Source organism: Pistacia vera, unplaced genomic scaffold, assembly GCF_008641045.1.
Source record: "Pistacia vera cultivar Batoury unplaced genomic scaffold, PisVer_v2 Contig413, whole genome shotgun sequence".
Lineage (NCBI taxonomy): Eukaryota > Viridiplantae > Streptophyta > Magnoliopsida > Sapindales > Anacardiaceae > Pistacia > Pistacia vera.
In genome coordinates this window covers 40,442-60,302 of record NW_022196239.1, presented here as the reverse complement: position 1 = coordinate 60,302, position 19,861 = coordinate 40,442, and the positions used below count along the sequence as shown (strand labels likewise).

The 19,861-nt window shown below is 35.8% G+C and overlaps 3 protein-coding genes across 5 annotated transcripts; 2 read left to right on the top strand and 1 right to left on the bottom strand.

Moving 5' to 3' along the window:
* Nucleotides 1–2,433: 2,433 nt before the first annotated feature.
* Nucleotides 2,434–6,456, top strand: LOC116142648 (ran-binding protein 9-like). Its single transcript, XM_031428076.1, has 3 exons — nucleotides 2,434–3,070; nucleotides 3,395–3,475; nucleotides 5,913–6,456. The coding sequence occupies exons 1-3, from the start codon at nucleotides 2,524–2,526 to the stop codon at nucleotides 6,221–6,223; spliced, it is 939 nt and encodes a 312-aa protein (XP_031283936.1). The 5' UTR covers nucleotides 2,434–2,523; the 3' UTR covers nucleotides 6,224–6,456.
* Nucleotides 6,457–7,944: 1,488 nt separating this feature from the next.
* On the bottom strand, nucleotides 7,945–12,587 carry LOC116142617 (serine/threonine-protein kinase BSK3-like). 2 transcript variants are annotated; one of them, XM_031428045.1, is made up of 11 exons: nucleotides 12,104–12,587; nucleotides 11,471–11,684; nucleotides 11,157–11,377; nucleotides 10,596–10,731; nucleotides 10,309–10,442; nucleotides 10,112–10,217; nucleotides 9,515–9,600; nucleotides 9,212–9,400; nucleotides 8,951–9,103; nucleotides 8,620–8,733; nucleotides 7,945–8,214 (listed from the first exon to the last, which is right to left on the bottom strand). In XM_031428045.1, the coding sequence occupies exons 2-11, from the start codon at nucleotides 11,550–11,552 to the stop codon at nucleotides 7,960–7,962; spliced, it is 1,476 nt and encodes a 491-aa protein (XP_031283905.1). In that variant the 5' UTR covers nucleotides 11,553–11,684; nucleotides 12,104–12,587; the 3' UTR covers nucleotides 7,945–7,959. The 2 variants fall into 2 exon arrangements, with proteins under 2 accessions (XP_031283905.1, XP_031283906.1); XM_031428046.1 differs by lacking the exon at nucleotides 12,104–12,587 and adding an exon at nucleotides 12,011–12,043.
* A 1,519-nt stretch (nucleotides 12,588–14,106) lies between these two features.
* LOC116142675 lies at nucleotides 14,107–17,176 on the top strand. Of its 2 annotated transcripts, none has more exons than XM_031428097.1 (3): nucleotides 14,107–14,369; nucleotides 14,453–14,514; nucleotides 16,729–17,176. In XM_031428097.1, exons 1-3 carry the CDS (start codon nucleotides 14,312–14,314, stop codon nucleotides 16,852–16,854), a joined length of 246 nt encoding a protein of 81 aa, XP_031283957.1. In that variant the 5' UTR covers nucleotides 14,107–14,311; the 3' UTR covers nucleotides 16,855–17,176. The 2 variants fall into 2 exon arrangements, with proteins under 2 accessions (XP_031283957.1, XP_031283958.1); XM_031428098.1 differs by lacking the exons at nucleotides 14,107–14,369; nucleotides 14,453–14,514 and adding exons at nucleotides 16,230–16,318; nucleotides 16,402–16,463.
* Nucleotides 17,177–19,861: the final 2,685 nt, after the last annotated feature.

The following is a 19,861-nucleotide window of genomic DNA, read 5'->3' as shown; positions in this document are numbered from 1 at the left end:
CAGACAAATATTTTGGAAATAAAATTGGGAATATGGATAGAAATATTAAACCAAACGCACCATAGATTTAATTAAACATTTAAAAGTCTGATAAACATCCTCTTAAACGGAACTTTTTCATGAAAATCACTTAATAATTTCAAAAAATAGTTTCAGAAATAAAATTTCCAAAACACAAACACACCTTTGAAACCCTGTGCATAATCTCAGATGTCTGTTGCAATCTGGTAGCAATGGTTAAAAAGGTCTTTATCAAACCTCAAAAATCCATTAAGACAACAAACAGCAACTTCATTATTTCAGCAAGATGTATACAAATCCGAAATTTTTCCTTCAACAAAAGGGAAAAATTTATAGCAAAGGATCAGAAGGAACTCGGTCTGATAATATAACTTCCATATATCCACAACAGCCATAGAAATCTACTTAAAAAGTCAATACAGTCATGCTCCTGTGCAAACCTAACTTCTTATAACCTAAGGATCTCCCTTGGCACCTCCGGAGTTCAGCTCCTTAGTCTGGTTTTCTTGAGATTTTTTTGTTGATCCAAAGATGAACCCTTTCACTGAGCTTTCTGCTGATAGTATTGCCCGTTTAATCTGCCATTGCATATTAATGCCATCAGAAGAACAATCATATATCAATCTTCAACCAACTGTTACAATTTAATAAATTCAGGAGCAATATATGTTAAGAAATGATATTCAGTACTAACGATGTGGTGATTGGGAGAACAGAGGATGACAAAATTGACCAAAAATTAAGGAAAGCAGACTAGTTTCCATCATATGCAAATTCCCTAAGCTGAATCACCTCCCCAATGCCCTAAACATGAATAAATCTTCTAGCCTGTGTCCTGTCAATATTCTGCTTATTCCTTCTAGCTGTCATTCTTTCTGGAAACCTTAAAATTGAAACTTCTCATAGAAAGCCAATAAAACACTGTCTACTGTTGACATTCCCAAGGTAATGGTTTAGGGGATTAAAATGAAAAAAACAAATAAGAAGTTGAAAACCCATAAGTTCAAAAGATGGTGAATTAAAGTTGCTTGCTTCAACAGATCCCTCTGCCAACTCCCAACTCCCCCCTCCCCCCAATTCTCAATGCACTAAAAGATGGAAAAGACAAAAAAATTTTACATCATGCCATTAATTATAAGTTGAAAGCTGAAGAAAAATCGTTGTTTGAGAGCCCAATATGCCATACTATCAATGTAACTAAACATACCACTGTGTTTTATACAAAAGTTCAACAGGTAAGGAGACTGTTCAAATCTGAGTATTCTACTAAACAAACTCCCCAAGCAACAATTTGCATCCTCATGCTTCAACCAAAGACAGAACACATCTAATATAAACCACTAGAAAGGATTTCAGTGGCAGCTGAAAGTCACTATTCTCTGGAGCCATAACAATCAAGCCTATAAATTTGATCTCACCCTAACAAATTTATAACTTTAATCCTGATTGTTTAGATCTATATAAAATTTCAATACATCCAGCCCATAAGCTAATCCTAAGCAAACTTTTGCTCATAAAACTCTATTGACAAGAAAAAACACATGCAACGGGACATCAACTTATTGAATCACAAGTTTCAGGCTTATACTGCAACACAATTGTAATTGAAAACTTAATGGTTTTATACCTATAAATAGGTTCATGGCATATGCCAACTGCCAATGTGATTGATATAATTGAAAAACTAAATGAAAGGAAAAAGGAGATCATTTTTTCAGCACGAAAAGACTGACGGCAAAAACAAGGTAGAAACTGACATTCAACTGCAGAACAAATAGCAAAAACTCGCACATGACCGTTCAATGCAAGATTATTGACTCATAAATTCAACTAGCAATTTCAGAAAATAGCAAAATCACAAAGTCCCAATTCATTCGAAACGAATTAACATAATAAAAACCCGTAAAGATGGTAAGTTGGTAACAGAGGAAAGAACCAAATACTTATTTAACCAAAAGAAAACCTTTGACAAAAACCCATAGAGTAAAATTGAAATAAAGTAATATCTTCACTGAGAAATGCATATTAAAAAAGAAAGAAAGAAAGAAATAATGTTAAAAGAAACATACAGGGTCAAGTGCGTTAGGTTCTGGGCCATAATCAGCTGTTAATAAAAAATAAGAGGCAACTGCAGTTGCCACCATCGTTGTTCTTCTCACCAACTTCTCTGTTTGTGGGTTCATCACATCCACTCGCTTGATTTCAGAAAGACAAGCAGAGAAATGGGAATTTACAGTAAAGAGAGAAGGAGAAGGATTTGGAAGAAATAGGATGTTTCAGTTGTGGAAAATATTTAAATCCACCCTAACTTTTAGCATCTTATCCAATTTCCTCGTAAGTTCGAGATTTATGTTGTCTCACACTTTGACTTCCTTGTACATTATTTGACTCTGCTATTTTGCTTACACAAATTATTATTATTAACAAGCGCTAAACACGTCTTAAGCTTCTGACTAAGACTCCGTTGTCTCAGCACTCACTCAGACACTGACAAGAGCTTCCATGGAAGAACCAAAACCACCACCGCCAGCAGCAGCAGAGAACGCACCTGCCCAAGTTACAAATCCACCACCGCCAGCAGCAGCAGAGAACGCACCTGCCCTAGTTACAAATCCACCACCGCCAGCAGCAGCAGAGAACGCACCTGCCCAAGTTACAAATCCACCACCGCCAGCAGCAGCAGAGAACGCACCTGCCCAAGTTACAAATCCACCACCAGACACTCCACAAACTGTGCCTGCCCAAGTTACAGATCCACTACCAGACACGACACAAACTGTGCCTGCCCAAGTTACAGATCCACCACCAGACACGACACAAACTGTGCCTGCCCAAGTTACAGATTCACCACCAGACACTACACAAACTGTGCCTCCTCAAGCTCCTCCTCCACCTTCTCTTCCTCCTAAAACCACCAAGAAAAGACCTCTTGACAACAACGGACAACTCCAAAACTCCAACTACTACAAGATGCGTCTTGTTCTTAAAGATCTTCGTCCTCATTTTATCGAGGTAGACTTCTTACCTATCACCAAAAATTTTCGATTTTGTCTGAATTTGTTGTAGAATTCGTGATCCTGTCCTTTCATTTCTTGGTTTGCGTTGGTAATGCAATTGGGTTCTTCTACTCACTAAGAATTTGCTCTATTTTCACATTTTAGTGATTTCATATCTGGATTTGTTTTGATTAGACATACAAATGTGCTCTTAGCCAGTTTTTTTTAGCAAAAGTGATTTATTTTAAGGTAACTGAGCTCAAATTGGGGCCTTGATATCATCATAGAATTTGGGGTTGGATGAGGAGCCAGGCTCACCTCGAATTCAATCATGGTATTAGAGTTAGGTCCAATTGAGCTTAGTGATTGATCAACAGGTGAAGAATTAAAACTAGCGACTACCTCTATCAACATGCATGACCCAACATATGGGTTGACTGTGAGGGGAAGTGTTAAGAGTCTCATACAGACTAGACACGCTTAAGCTTACTGGTTTATAAGAGAGGGTAATCCTCCCATTCAATAAGACCTTATTGAGTGAAAAGTTAGGCCTATCTCAAATTCTATTATAGTGAAAAGAGCAAGACCCAGTTGAGCTAAGTGTTTGACTAGCGAGTACCTCCATCAATAGGTATGACTCAATACATGGACTTGATTGTGAGGGGGAGGAGAGTGTTGGAGTCCCACACCGAATAGGCACGCTCAAGCCTACTGGGTAATCCTCCCATTTAACAAGGCCACCAATTAGGCACAGGGGGGAGGGGGTGTGTTGGAATCCCACACCGATTAGGCACGCTCAAATTTACTGGATAATCTTCCCATTTAACAAGGCCACCGATTAGGCACGGTGAAGCCTATTGCTTTATAAGAGGGGTAATCCCAACTGGTTTATAAGAGGGGGTAATCCTCCTATTTAACAAGCCCTTATTGGGTGAGGAGTCAACAAATTCTATCAGTCAAGCCTTTGTCTTATGATGATTGTGAGGGGGAGGGAGAGTGTTGGAGTCCCACATCGATTAGGCACGCTCAAGCCTATTGGGTAATCCTCCCATTTAATAAGGCCACCGATTAGGCACCAAGGGGGAGGGGGTGTGTTGGAACTCCACACCGATTAGGCACGCTCAAACTTACTGGATAATCCTCCTATTTAACAAGGTCACCGATTAGGCACGGTGAAGCCTATTGCTTTATAAGAGGGGTAATCTCAACTAGTTTATAAAAGGGGGTAATCCTCCTATTTAACAAGCCCTTATTGGGTGAGGAGTCAATAAATTCTATCAGTCAAGCCTTTGTCTTATGATGAGCTTTTGTCGCTCCATATTTGTTGATAATTTTTGTTGTCTTTGTTATGTTATCTTACGGGGTAATCTTTTCATCAATTAGACACGGTCAAGTCTACTGGTTTATAAAAAAAGATAATCCTCTCATTTAACAAACCTTTATTGGGTGAAGAGTCAAGTCCACTTCAAATTCTATCAGTCAAGGCTTTGTCTTATAATGAGGTTTTGTCCCTCCATATTTGTTGATAATTTTTGTTGTCTTTGTTATATTATCTTTGCAATTTTATTTTCCGTCTAGGAGCTATTATCTTCCTTTAATAATGCCATTTGGCTTGTTAATTCCCTCTTGCTGATCTGGTTTGACCATTGTTGTTATGCTTATCAGAATCACAGTATGCTCCAGTTCTACATCATATATCTATTTCCCTGGAAAGTTGATACACTTTGGGNGCCCTATTTTCGTCGATCCCTTGTGTATGTGACCTAATCTCACGAATTAGCCCCAAGACTCAACAAGATTTGATAGCCTAATGATCTAAGGACCTTTAAATCGAAAAACCCCCAAAATCTGACAAACCTTAATTTTTGAGTTCGTCAAGAGTTGAACGATTTCTAACCCTAGACTCGATTAAGACCTAAAAAGCTCTGATACCAATGTTGTAAATCAATACCAATCCTTCAACCTGCAAGATTAGCCACAAAACAAAACAGAAACTGCAAGAACAAAGCACAATCACACAACACAAGATGTACTGTGGTTCGCTTGTTCAATATATAACAAGTTACATCCACGTTGAACTCCAGAATATAGAGCTCACTGCACTAGTATTGATTTCCTCAAAGATTACACTTTACAGAAGAATCTTCTTCACTGATATTCCCAGAAACAAACACTCACTCACTTCACTTCCCTATATCCCGCAAATCCTAATAGCCCTAGAGTGTTCTATAACCTTCAAGGAACCCCTGCCCTCAAACACAACTCTAGATAGATTCACACAAAGAAGAAACCCAGAATGAGCATTAAACCCTAACCCAGACCAGACGAGTTTTACAGAGAAAACGAAACGAATACCTAAACTCGATTGCCCTCAAATGCGTGAATAGTCCCCTTTTATACTGTTGACTTCTGAATGCATTTGAGCCGTTGGATTCTCTTTATCTTTGATGGCTGAGATTCATTTGGAATAATGAACAAAACGACAGCGTTTTGTTTCCTGGTTGAACGACGTCGTATGCTTCACTTATTTAACAATTTGTTGCCGTGATTTGGTACCTTCTGCAGAATCATGATGGAAATCAGTTGGACATAACTGGCTTGTTCGCAACTTCTTGAATTTTTTATCTAATTTGAACTACATTTAAGTTTACACTTTGGGCAATTATTCAGATGAATTTACCTTGATGTTGAGGAGCAGTCGGTTTTGTTTGTATGCGAAGTGTCTCTTAGGTTCCGTTTGGATGCCATTATTTGAACCTTGTGATTGTTGCTGCTGATGTTCAGAAGTTGTTATAATGGATGCAAGTGTATGAGATCATCACCCTTTGTTGTGTGGTGTGGCTGTATGTTTTGTTTCATAAATTAGCTGATGACAATATAACTTGCAATTTGCAGAGATAAAGATTCTGATGGAACTATACAAAGCAGAAACAGTGATCACAGTGAAGGGTAGGGCTGTGGCAGAAAGCCAGCCACCCCAAGATGTTAAGGTGGCAGAGCAACCTCAAAAAGACGGGGTAAGTGCAAAATCATCTGAAATAGAGTCCAAGAAGCAGCAGGGAAAAGATGCTGAGAGACAAGGGTCTTGTATTGTTGGAGGATCAGCTTTTGGCTGGAACTTCATCACTTTTGCTGGCACTCAACCTGTTTACTATGGAGTAACAAAGGAATTATTTCGAAAACTGAATTCAGGAGAAGGCCAATGAATTCTCTCTCTCTCAAAGGAAATAATGTATTTGGCTGGAACTCACTTTTGCCGGCACTCAACCTGTGTTTTATGGAGTGACAAAGAAATTATTTCGAAAACTGAATTCAGAAAGCCAATGAACCCTCTCTTTCAAAGGAAATAATGTATGTGGGCCACCCACATTATTCATGAAGAGAATTTTTATTGTAATTCTAACTCTTAACTTTTTACATAACCGATTAAGGCTGTGTTTGACAGAGTATTTAGAGTTGTATTTTTGAAAAAGTTAAGTTAGATTCTTATTATGAGAATATGACTTGAATTTAAAAATGTGTTTAATAAATTTTTAGAAAACATTTAGATTAATTTTTAAACTTCTATATTTGTTAATTAAGTTAAAAACCCTTCATAATAAAACATTGAAAATAAATAAAAACATCTTCATCTACTCATTAAATATCGGTAGTTAATCACCACTGTCGGAGGGTGGTTGGAAGGCGTCAAAATGGCGTATGACTGGTTGAATCTGACCGATCGTGCGTCGATCTGGTCGAAAAAGGTTAGATTAGCGCACGACCATCACCTCCAATTGGTCATGCATCATTATAGCAAATTCTGACCATCTTTCGACGGTGGTGGCCGGTTGCCGATAATATGTGGGTAGGTGAAAGTGTTTTTATTAATTTATAAATTTTATTGTTGGTGTTGGTTACTTAAATTAACAAACTTATGAGTTAAAAAAAATATTTTGAGTTGGTAGAGTATGATTGGATTTTGAAAATATTAAAGATTCCCGAATTTATCATTTTTTTTTTTTTCCCAAGGCCTTGATGTCTTCTTACTTCTTAGTGGTATGCGATAGAATTGGGACTTGGTAAAAAGGATTTGCGTTGGGAGAACTGAGAAATACATGAGGCTGGCAAGTCCGGCCGATTGCAGGAACACACAAAAGCGGGTTTCTAGTACGATTTTAGGACAGGCAGAAATGTGTTCATGGACTGCCAAATTCATAGTTGCGAGTCCAGCGCCTAAACAATGAAAGAGACTTTACTATCTGCATTCTGCAGTAACGGCATCACCACATGTTCTCAGTTCTTAAACTTACACTCTCCTTTGATATAGAAGATCAAAGTACAAATACAATTACACTCCTGTGAAGGTAAAATATGCGCTCTATGATGTGAAATTATAAATAAAAATAAAAACACTCTAGAATCTAGTATTTATTTTGAGCAGCTGTAATTGAGTATTTAGCGACTCTAGAGTTATAGCACAACACCCTTAGCAGAAAGGACAAGTGAAGAAAATTATTGTCTAAAGACACCAATTTCACTAGAAAAACACACAAAGCATCTGTACACAAAATTACAACCTCGTCAACAATCTTAGCCTCCCATCTTTTTTTCTTCAAAAAAGGAAAAGCTTCCATTTTCAATGGAAGTATGAAAAATTGGAACATTACATATGCATAAATGATCAAACCGCACAAAAGAATGAAAGAACTGCTTACACGCCTGTAGGAAAAAAAATGGATAGCCTACATCTATCACAATATCTTTGTCCGTCCATAATCACCTCAAACCCGTGATACTTGTGCCATAAACTGGATTAAAAGAACTACTACTTTGATATGTCTCAATCCTGTAATTCTTAGATTCCCTAGCCTGGTTGTGGATTCATCAAAATCAACACCATGTATTCATCTTCACATTCATGAATCTGCACATCCTTATTTTTTATTTTTTTTCTTCTTGTTTACTTTTGTGCAGCTGTTGCATTCTTCTTTGCTTCAAGAGTTGTGCCCTCCTTCAGTGCCACTTGAGCTTCATTCTCCATGCCAAGTGCAGCGAGGGCAGCAGCCTGAAGATAAGATGCAATATGCCATACGGGGGAAATGACCTGAGCTTGCATTGCATCATTCAAAGCTTCCTGATGCATGTCACTCATGAGATAACACAAACTACGTCGTGCATAAACCGTTGGAGAAATCATGGTTCCAGCATCAACAAACTGCCAGTCAAAGAAGAGAAATCATTAGCATTTAGCAGGATCCTTAGTAGCAACAATAGATAATCCATGCAATACTAAATAACCCCATCCCCAACCTCTTGGAGATATCAAAAGCTTAAATTGAAGGACTTGGTTAAATACAATCTTAAAAGAATTTGCTAGCGCTCTTCTCGTGGCATTGTGATGACTATCAAACACATCCGATAGATGAACTTATATTTCTGTAAGTGAATAAAATGAGTAATATCTATCAAATGAGATTTTATGAAACAGATTGAGATTGTAATAGGTGGTCATTTGGCAAGACATGCTAGTTTGAATTGTTAATGCTAACAGCATGCATCCATGAGTTACAGATGCTGACATTTGTAAAATATTCCGAAGATGTCATGATAAGATTTTCACCTGTGTGTAACACTCAATTGCATCTCTAAATTCTTTCTGCCTGAAGGCTACATCACCCTTTTTCTTTGAATTTAATGTTTCTTGCATTTGGTCTGTCCACATTTGGAAGGAGAGCTGTAACATATCATAACAAAAGAAAATGTTTAGTTAAAAATAAGGTTTTTTGCATATTAGACCACGAGACCAATAAACAGAACATGCAAGGCAGGCATAACTTGAACTGCTTATAAATCCAATGATAAATGCGTCTAGAAGCAGACCATAGACAGTATTGAACAAATACTTGGAAAAAGATTCAGCTATTCTTTACAGTTGAAAACATATACTGAACCTCATTTGTAACTCCTTCATCATCTTTGTAGCCAAGGTTCTCTAGGATCTCATGTATGGCAGTTAAGTCTCTTCTTGAACAAGCTTCACCAAGTGGGGACAGAGGAGAGACTGAAGCACTGTGTGGAATTCCCATCAAGACGTGTGAAGGTACCTGCACAAGAAAGATATATGCAATAAATTAATTAAACTTGATACTTCTCAAATTTGAAGTTACATAGAATGAAATGTCTTGCTTCTTGAGAAACAGAAACCAATTTACCTCAGTTTCCTTCTGAAGAGGACTCAAAGCAGCCACCAAGGATTTTGGGTTTGGGCGTTCTCGAGGTTCATACTGCAAACATCTAGAAGCCAAGCGTACTAACTCAGTTCCATCATCATCAGTAAATTGTCCTTCCAAGCAGGAATCTGTCAGCATCTGAAGATTTCTGTCCCGTATCAGGTCAAGGGCCTGGTACAAATTGCTTAAGCATTAGATGTCCAGAAGTTTAAAGAAATAGTATTTATGTTCTAGTTGTAACAAACAAATTAGCCACATTGATCTTTCCTAAAACTGGAAACTTACATGGCTTGGGGGAATATGCTTCCCACTGAGAAGGTCAAGCAAAAGAGTCCCAAAGCTATATATTACACTTTCAGAAGTTACTCTTCCTGTAGAACAAAACAAGGCAAAATAACTACATTATTAAGCACCCTAGATGTTATGAAAGGCCAATTCCAAAACATGTTTTGCATCTGCAAAAACATGATCACAAAGAATTATAAAACTAAAAATCAATGGTTCCATCACGTAGTAAAGTGTAGAGAATTATGATCAATCAAACTTCTGAAGGATAATAACGAGGTAATGGTACACTAACCACGGTAAAAATCGGATTGCTCTACCAATTGAAAAGAACACCATAAAAGTGTACTTGGTTGATCATAATGAAAAAGTACCCGTGTCATAATATAATCAGACACCAGTTGTAAATGATACATCATGCTTAAAATAGGCCGATTGCCAAGGGCCTTCAGACTCTTATTTGAATGCTTTCTAGTAAAGCCTTTTAGAACTGAAACCCCGAATTCTCACAGGAAGGTCGCACAAAGAATTCACTACCAAATCCTACTGAAAAAATTATCTAGAAAAGATGTACTGTTTTCATGGAGAAGTACATACCAGTTCTCAGATACTCGGGAGGAGTAAAAGCAAGATTAGTGCTATAACTTTTTCCATCCCGACTATTTTTCATCAGGCCAAAAGTTGAAAGTCTTGGATTACCATCCTGTAGAATTTTTAGTGCATAAGTAGACGAACTGATATACAATCTAACTGGAAAAAAGGTATTGAAATAAGAGAGTAATAAGTTCACTTACCTCATCAAATAAAATTCTGTAGGCATTTAGGTCATGATAAAGGGCTCGTCCTTTGCTTGTGCAGTATTCTAGGGCCTGAGCAAGATGTAGAACAACCCTTAATCGCATTGCCCATTTCATAGGATTTGTTTCCCCTGATTCAAGACAATTTTAAATATATTCCATGTATATTAAGTTCAAATTTATCAGTACAAAAAGCTATGCAAAAACACTTTCATCTGATGCCAAATGCTGGACTAAGTAAATCATCTATCGAAATAATGAAGGTACACAAGGAAAAGCCTTACAATGGAAAAGGTGTTTGGCAAGTGTTTCATTGGGCATATATTCTGCCACAAGTAATCTCTCATCACCTTCACAACAACAGCCAAGTAAATTGGCCAATCTATTATTTCGTAGCTGGCCAACCGATCTTGCTTCCTCCTGCAGTACCAGAAAATATACGCATGAGATAGTGTCAGGGGCCAGAGGTAACGTACATCTCCAAGGTCATTAATAAAGGAAACAGAAATAGTGGTCCACTGATATCTTTAACTCAAAGAAAGAAAAGATGTTGACACTGACCATAAGATGTACAAGACATGTGTCATGCACTTGTAATCTGGCTAAAAAGAAGGAAACGACAAAAAATTCATTGGAGCCAAAGGAAAAGAATAAAAATATTGGAGCCAAAAAAGGGTAAAAAAAGAAAAAAAAGAAGAATTAATGAAAAGAAAAGAAAGAAATAAACAATCTATCCAGGATAGCTTTATGTAAAAGCATAGATAATTGAAGAAACACTGGCCAAAAGCATGAGCTTTGTGAATGTTAAAGTGTATACAGTATGATTCATGTTAGTGACTGCCTACCAAGAATTGCCGTGAATCAGGCCAAGCCATCCTGTTAAAACGCTTAACAGCAATCCTCCTCTGACTTTCCAGCTTCCCTTTATAAACAACATTTGGAGCCTTCTCCCCATGCTCAGAAACAATATTCTCTACTGCAAAACCAGATGTCGCATTTTTAAGTTGCTCCAATGTGAATTCACGGAATACAGGCAAGCAGTCAGCCTCACTCTTCTCATCATTTTCTGCAGCAGCAAGACATTATTACAATTAACAACCATCAAACCCATATTTCTTGGAGAAGACAATAACCAATGCCAGAAATTACTTTTACCCACCAACATCAGGAGCTTCAAGAACTGATGCTTTGAATTGTGAGTTCCAGCAACACACTGTGAGTTTAGAACACTGAACCCCCATCTCAATATCACAAATCAAAGCATAAAACGATAGAAACCTTTTCAATGATTTGCCCCTCTAAACAACACCAGCATCAATTGCACACCCAGTTCATTCATGCAAAGTAATATACTTTGCTGGCAGAATGAGCAGCTGCAGCCAAATTGAAATCTCATTAGTACTGATAAGAATTCACAGTCATCCACTAAATTTCATCCACCATAGAACATTGGATCAAATATAGACATCTTGCTGAGTTAAAAACGCAATCAAAATAATCTAATTAATTTCTAGCGCAAATTTGAATAAGATCAGGCGCAATAGCTAGCAAGTCTTATTGAATTGCTAATTATCAAATAAAATAGCTTTTCAAGAAATATAAAAAATAAAGCAAAAATTAACATTTTGAGTAAATTTTTCCGGAAAAGGGTTGTTCATCTTCTGCAATGAAGTACTAACTAAATCAGAACTTTACTTACCTAATCTTTAATGCATATAGAAAAAACTCAACCACTTTGCTTTAATTAAACCAAAATTAGTTAATAAAACAAAACACAAGCAATAAAACCTACCTGAAAAAGTGCAGCTCCTTTTAGAGTCAAACCCAGTCTTGAGTGACGTTGAAAACTCAATTAAATCACAACCCAGATAGCAAAATCAAAAACCCACTTCACTTTCAATGCCACACCTTTTTAGTCTCCAACCCACTACACAAACCAAACCAAAAGATAAAAAGGAAACACAGGTGGAAGACCTCTGGATGAATTCAAGACTTACAAGATCCACATTGAGATTGTAATAACAATGAAATCAGTGTTGAAACAAGAGAAGAAATGAGATCAGATCAGACCACATGTATATATCTAATAGTTTGTTTGTTGATGATAAAAGAATAAGGCGATAATTACCGACATGTCACGAATTTTTATTCAAGGCCATAGAATCTGTTGAATATTTTATATATAAAAGAAATACTTTTTTTATAAATGAAAAGAATTTTGATTATTTTAGAAATTTGGTTTAGCTGTTCTGTGCTGAGCTGGTAATATTTGAAGAAGAGAAATGAAGAGTGAGGGTCCAATCTCCAAAAGCTAACGCTTCTTTCATCATTCTCTTTGCTCCCCGCCGTAATCATTTCCGTTTGCACCTCTTTTTTCTTCTTTAAGCGGCGCCGTTTTGATTCCGTCTTTTGTATTTTGCTTTGCATGTGCACTTAGTGGGGCCCTTTCGTACCAACACTAGTTATTGGTCAAATGTCAAAACGCGTGTCTTAATAGTTCTCATAGTTTCTTCCATTAATAAGAGTAAACGACTTTTTCCCACCCAAGGTTTGGCCAAATCACACTTCCCATCCGCCAAGTTTCATAATGACATTTTTCCAGTCTCCTTTACAATTTGTCTGTTGATTTTTAATTGCATAAGGATAGAATAATAATTTCAAACAAATAAAGGGTAATGATGTCATTTTACCCCCTTCTTCTTCTCTCTTTCTCTTCTTCTCTTGCCTCTCTCTTCTTTTTTTACCGTGGACTAAGACTTTCTTTTCTCTCTTTTAATAGAGAGATGGAAGGAGGAATCATCGTCAACCATCATTTATTTGACCTCCTTTGCTTTTGCTTTAGCAATTGGGTCCAATTGCTTCTTGCGAGACACTCAACAAATTAAGAAGAAAATTCTATAAAATTCTGATGTGGGTTCAATGTTTTGGACATCGTCAATTGAGAAACAACAGCAAAATTTAAGAATAATTGCTGCAATTATTCAAACAAGAAGTTGATTGTGATGGTACAGAGAGAGAGTTTAATCTATTTACTCATTGAAGCAAATTGAGTTGATGATTCTAACGAAAAAGGAATTATACTATCTTCATTGCTAGAATTTAAGAGTAATTGTTGGAATCATCGTCAGGATTTGCAAACAAGGGAAATGAGTTGCAAGGTTGGGTTTTGACGAAGTGGAGAGTGAGAAAGAGAGGGGAGAAGTGGAGTTGGAGGAGGGAGAGCGAGGGTTGGCCGAAGGTAGCAAAGGCGATGTCTGAGGGAGCGAAGAGAGTGTTTGCGATGCACTAGACTGGTCGCCATCGATGATTCTAAGAACCACCAACACCAGTTGGTTGACAACCTACCAGGCAACTGCTACTTGTTCTATTTTCAAAATTCGTAATTATTTATATAATTTTTAAAATATTTTAATATTTAAAGAAAAAAATAGAGTGAATTTACCATTCTATCCTTCTACAGACAAATCATGCGTCGTAATTATACATCTCAACGCTTGTTCTATCACTTGAGTTACCTAAAGATGGTCCTTGTATACATTTTACATGATTTTAATTTGAATGCATTGCATTTAATAAAATATAGAGTTAAAATTAACATAAGATTTTAATTAAGTAATCAAACCTTCTTAAAGTTTATGAAATAATATTGAACATTAAATATTAAAATAAATAATAGAATAATTCGCTATATATGTGTTAAGACATAATAGTATAACATCTAAGATAGGAAAATTTGCTATTATATGATTACATCGAACCTCGGGTTAATCTTGTCACTTTAACCTATATGGAAATTTATATTAAATATTTAGGACAATATCGTGCGGAATATTAAGGTGTGAGGGTGGATTATAAATATGTAAAAGTTAGTGGACAAAAGGGGGAAAAAGACACTATAGAAACTTGTTCAATTAAATTCAGCTAGGGTTAGGGTTTTGACGTTTTAACGCATCAAGAAGAAAACAGTACTGAATCAGGGTCTGATAAAAGAACAATTAAGATGTCGAAGAAAAACGATTTAGCTCGGAGAAAAAGACAGCATGAATTCGAACTACAAAGTATGCACATCTTCACTTCTTTCTCTGTTTATATTATTAGCTTGTTAAATATGCTTAATTGTTTTGTGATTTTGGTGAGTTAGGAGAGAAGCAAGAGAAGGAGAAGAAAGCAAATAAGCTTCAAACTAAGAAGAATAAAATGAAGGTTAGTTTCATACTTTCTGGGTTTGCTCTNTTTTCCCAATCTCCTTTGCAATTTGTCTGTTAATTTTTAATTGCATAAGGATAGAATAGTAATTTCAAACAAATAAAGGGTAATAATGTCATTTTACCCCCTTCTTCCTCTTCTCTCTTTCTCTTCTTCTCTTGCCTCTCTCTTCTTCTTTTACCGTCGGCTAGGACTTTCTTTTTTCTCTTTTAATAAAGAGACGGAAGGAGGAATCATCGTCAACCACCATTTATTTGACCTCCTTTGCTTTTGCTTTAGCAATTAGATCCAATTGCTTCTTGCGAGACACTCAACAAATTAAGAAGAAAATTCTATAAAATTCTGAGGTGGGTTCAATGATTTGGACATCATCAATGGAGAAACAACCGCAAAATTTAAGAGTAATTGCTGCAATTATTCAAACAAGAAGTTGATTGTGATGGTACAGAGAGATGGTTTATTCTGTTTACTCATTAAAGCAAATTGAGTTGACGATTCTAACAATCAACGAAAAAGGAATTACACTATCTCCATTGTTAGAATTTAAGAGTAATTGCTGGAATCGTCGTCGAGGATTTGCAAACAAGGGAAATAAGTTGCAAGGGTGGGTTTTGAGGGAGTGGGGAGTGAGAAAAAGAGGGGAGAAGTGGAGTTGGAGGAGGGAGAGCGAGGTTGGCCAAAGGCAGTGTCTGAGGGAGCGAAGAGAGCGTTGACGGTAGCACTAGACTGGTCGCTGTTGATGATTCTAAGAACTGCCAACACTAGTTGGTCGACAACCTACTAGGCGACTACTGCTTTTTCTATTTTCAATATTCGTATTTATTTATATAATTTTTAAAATATTTTAATATTTAAAGAAAAAAAAATTGAGTGAATTTACCATTCTATCCTTCTACAATTAAAATTAACAGTCAAATTATAATGGAGGGTGGGAAAATGTCATTATGAAACTTGGCGAGTGGGAAAGTGTCATTAGGCCAAACCTTGGGTGGGAAAAAGTCGTCTACTCTTTTAATAATTATAATGCAAATCATCATCATAATTCGTAATCTTATAATTATAAACACAATTCTATTTACAAACATAAATTATCTTATTTAATTTTTGGAAGAATCTTAACATATTAATCCTTGTAAGTGATTAGCACAATATTTCATTATTATGATCATCCACTTAAATTTTGAAAGTTAAAGGATTCGAACTTGAGATCACACGTCTTAATCATACATCTCAACGCTTGTTCTACCATTTAAGTTACTCAAAGATGGTCCTTATATACATTTTACATGATTTAAATTTGAATGCATTGCATTTAATAAAATATAGAGTTAACATCAACATAAGATTTTAATTAAGTAATAAAACCTTCTTAAAGTTTATGAAATAATATTGAACTTTAAATATTAAAATAAATAATAGAATAATTCGCTATATATGTGTTAAGACATAATAGTATAACATCTAAGATACGAAAATTTGCTATTATATGATTACATCGAACCTCGGGTTAATCTTGTCACTTTAACTTATATGGAAATTTATATTAAATATTTAGGACAATATCGTGCGGAATATTAAGGTGTGAGGGTAGATTGTAAATATGTAAAAGTTAGTGGACAAAAGTGGAAAAAAGAAACTATAGAAACTTATTCAATTAAGTTCAGCTAGGGTTAGGGTTTTGACGTTCTAACGCATCAAGAAGAAAACAGTACTGAATCAGCGTCTGATAAAAGAACAATTAAGATGTCGAAGAAAAACGATTTAGCTCGGAGAAAAAGACAGCATGAATTCGAACTACAAAGTATGCACATCTTCACTTCTTTCTCTGTTTATATTATTAGCTTGTTAAATATGCTTAATTGTTTTGTGATTTTGGTGAGTTAGGAGAGAAGCAAGAGAAGGAGAAGAAAGCAAATAAGCTTCAAACTAAGAAGAATAAAATGAAGGTTAGTTTCATACTTTCTGGGTTTGCTCTATAGGTGCATAAATTTGTGCTGTTTGATTTACAAGAAAATCATATATGGTTTGCACCTATATGTTTTGAGGTTTTTTTTTTTTTTTTCATATAATGTTTATTTGATTAATTACTTGGGGTAATTTTTTTAAGAAATTGATTTGCTATTTACAGTCTTTTGCAATGTTTTTTCTGGTAAAGTTACAAAAAGAAGAGATTTTCCTTTGTTGATTTATTCTTGGACTGAATGTGATTAGGTTGACGGGAAAGACAAGAAAAAGAACGGTGCAAGTGGGTTTCAAGTAGGGAAGAGAAAGGTGAAGACCAAGTTGACAGCAGTAGCAAAGGCTAAAGCTGCCCAAGCAATGGAGCTCGACAAATGAGGTTCTTATTGAATCTTCCTGGTGCACGTTGATAATTTAGCCGGCTTGAAGAAACAGTTTTGAGCTAGAGAAGCATAGTTTCTTGGACTTTACTATTTGTAAATTGGATGGGAAAGTTCATATTTACCTATGGCTTTACTTTGATATCCTCTGTTCCATTCCATTTTCTAATAAGAATAACTATTCTGTGTTAGCTGGACTTTTTTATTTATTTATTTTGTGACAATGTAATGTGTGTTATGTACATTTTATCTGGTTCACAATGTCGATTGTCTTCATCCTTGTCCGATGTTGTTTATACTCTATTTTCTTCCTTGGCTCATATATCTTTTTTGAGTTATCTGCTTATGAAGACAATTTTACATGTAGGCTGAAAATTTTGGAATTGGCAACAAATTAATGATGTTATATCATTTTCTATGCCAGCTTGTTTTTCTGTATGAAGATTATTTTACTAGAAGAAAATTTTGAATTATATGGCAACATAGTCATGTTATGCTCACAATTATAGCTGATCAAGTGTGGCTATTTGACTAGACTGTTGAGGGTGATTGAACTCAAGAAATAACAATGGCTTCTGTGAAATGTGTTGATTATCAAGGGTATGTTGTTTATGTCTTTCATTAGCTGGTGGCCTATCATCTTTTGTGACTCTAGTTCAACTCCACATCAACAATTTTAAATTTTGTTGATGAGCATTTATCAAGTTTAGTAGGCGATGGTCAAGCTTGTGTGTTTGCTCTTAATTTTTAGTGCAGCGTGGGTTGGATGAGAACGGCAGTGCCCAGATGCATAGAAGGATGTTAGCACTTGCATAACCTGTATTTAAATGAAATTGTCTTTCTTTTGCTCTCTTTTTTTAAAGGGAATATTATGATTTATGATTCCTCGCTGACCATTCTTGTAAGGTCGATGTTAACCTTTGTTAAGTGTCTTAAGAAGTCAAAGAAGTATGTTAATGTGGAGGTAAAGAAAATCATGAACTGAATTGTATAGCTTCCTTTGTAGTAGATCTACCTATGTCTGATAAGTAGACAATGAGGAAGCGACTCTCCTTTTGCTCTAGGAATTGGAATGGTTATAAGAATAATTGAAGAGTTCTTCCGAGAAACTAGCAGAAATATGTTTATAATTGTGTTATGGTTAAATAATCAGACAGGTGAAGTGAAACAATAAGCGATCAGGTTCAGGTTAGCTTGGAGAGTAATTGTTATATGGAATTAGTAGTAAAACCATGGATTAATTAAAGCTTGGTTTGGCTCCAATTCATTCTCATTAGTTGTATACGGCAATGCTAAGAGATGTCAAACTATCACCTGGTCCATGGTCTTCATATCACCCAAAGAAGAAGTAATTGGTCCATGTTAACTGCTGATTCAAATTCTACACCTCCGGTTCTGGAGAGAGGGTTGAAAATTGACCTGCCAAGTGGTGTCTGACAGTATGAGTAATTGTTTCTACTACACGTACTGGAAGGTTTTCCAATTAATTGACAGGTTGAGCAAGGATCACGCATGTCATTGTGATTTAAGAATTCTTGACTCTGAAAGATTGGATAATGGGGTTCCAAATTTATTTTACAATTAATAGGGAGAAAATGACAGCTGATTTTATGGGGGAGAAGTTATTCAAAAGGTTTGTGGTGAAGTGCAAATTATAATTGCTGTGGCTGGAGTCCGTAGTTTGTGATGAATGATTGAGTTGAGTACAGTACAGTGAGCGTCGTCAATTTAATGATGTAATCAGTAACCCGGGTCCGCGACATGATCACGTGGATCTCTTAGCCATTACTGAATATGTGCAGGGTCCGCAGTGAGAGGTAACTTTTGGTTCTGTTGGGTTTGTATCTGGCCCAACAAGAACTGGATGACCCAGTTTCAGCGTAAATGTAATAAGATTATGGCGAGTATAGAGGTGTTTTTTTTTTATAAATAGTTGAGAAAAGAGTTTTACCTAAATTCTCCTCAACAATTAAAGGTCGCCGTTGCCGGTGGTTCTACCAAACAACATAATCTTTGCTTTCAACTCTTACGTCTTACTCTGTTTTTCACTTTTGGACAAAATCCAATTCAAGAAGACAATGTTTAATGTAATAACAATAAGGTACTTGTGCAGAGCGATGATAAAAAGGAAGAAGAAGAAAAGGGGGTCGGGTGTGTTAAATTTAAAGTCAACATCACTTGTGCATGTACTTTGCTAATTGAAATTGATGTAAATGAAAGTGTCCACCAAATCCAATCCATGACCATCTCACCTTAATCTTCTTTTTTCCCATTTCATTGATGGGCTCAGACTGACATTGTCCTTGTATATTCATCACTGTAATTAATTATTAACCCAAAATGTTAGATTGCGTTGCCATTGTCAACAAAAATCATCACCAACAGTATTAAAATATTGTGTGATGAGTCCAATGTACACTTTAACCTTTTTTTTTTTGGATGATTCTATTCTAACAAAATATTATTATTTATATATATATATATATATAAACATTATTAAAATACCAACATTCTCTTTGCAACCTTGTGTTAATTATTTAAAAATTCATGGACTAATTAAATATATAATTGTTGTAGTACAGATATAGAAGTTAAAGTTTAGGTTAAAATATGGGAGAAGAAAAGAGTGGAGGAAATGGGAGGATATAAATCACTTGTTGTAGTACAGATATAGAAAGATATTTTTTTTGTGAGGTTTGATGCGATGGGATGGGGGCCACCAAAACTCACATGCATACAAAGTTTACTCTTCTCATCTCACTCGCGCGTTTTCCTCAATCCCCAATATCTCACTTTCTAATCACCCATTAATTATATGCCTTACATCATCAGCTCTCACATCTTTAATAATTAATTAGGAAGGTGAAGATGGATGACAATTGTTTGACGCGTGAATTAAATGCGCGTGGGATAGTAATATGCGATGATACAGATATGGTCAGAGGTACCATTTAATTTTTCAAAATAGGGAAATTAAATAAATAAAATAAAAACTGTATTATCCA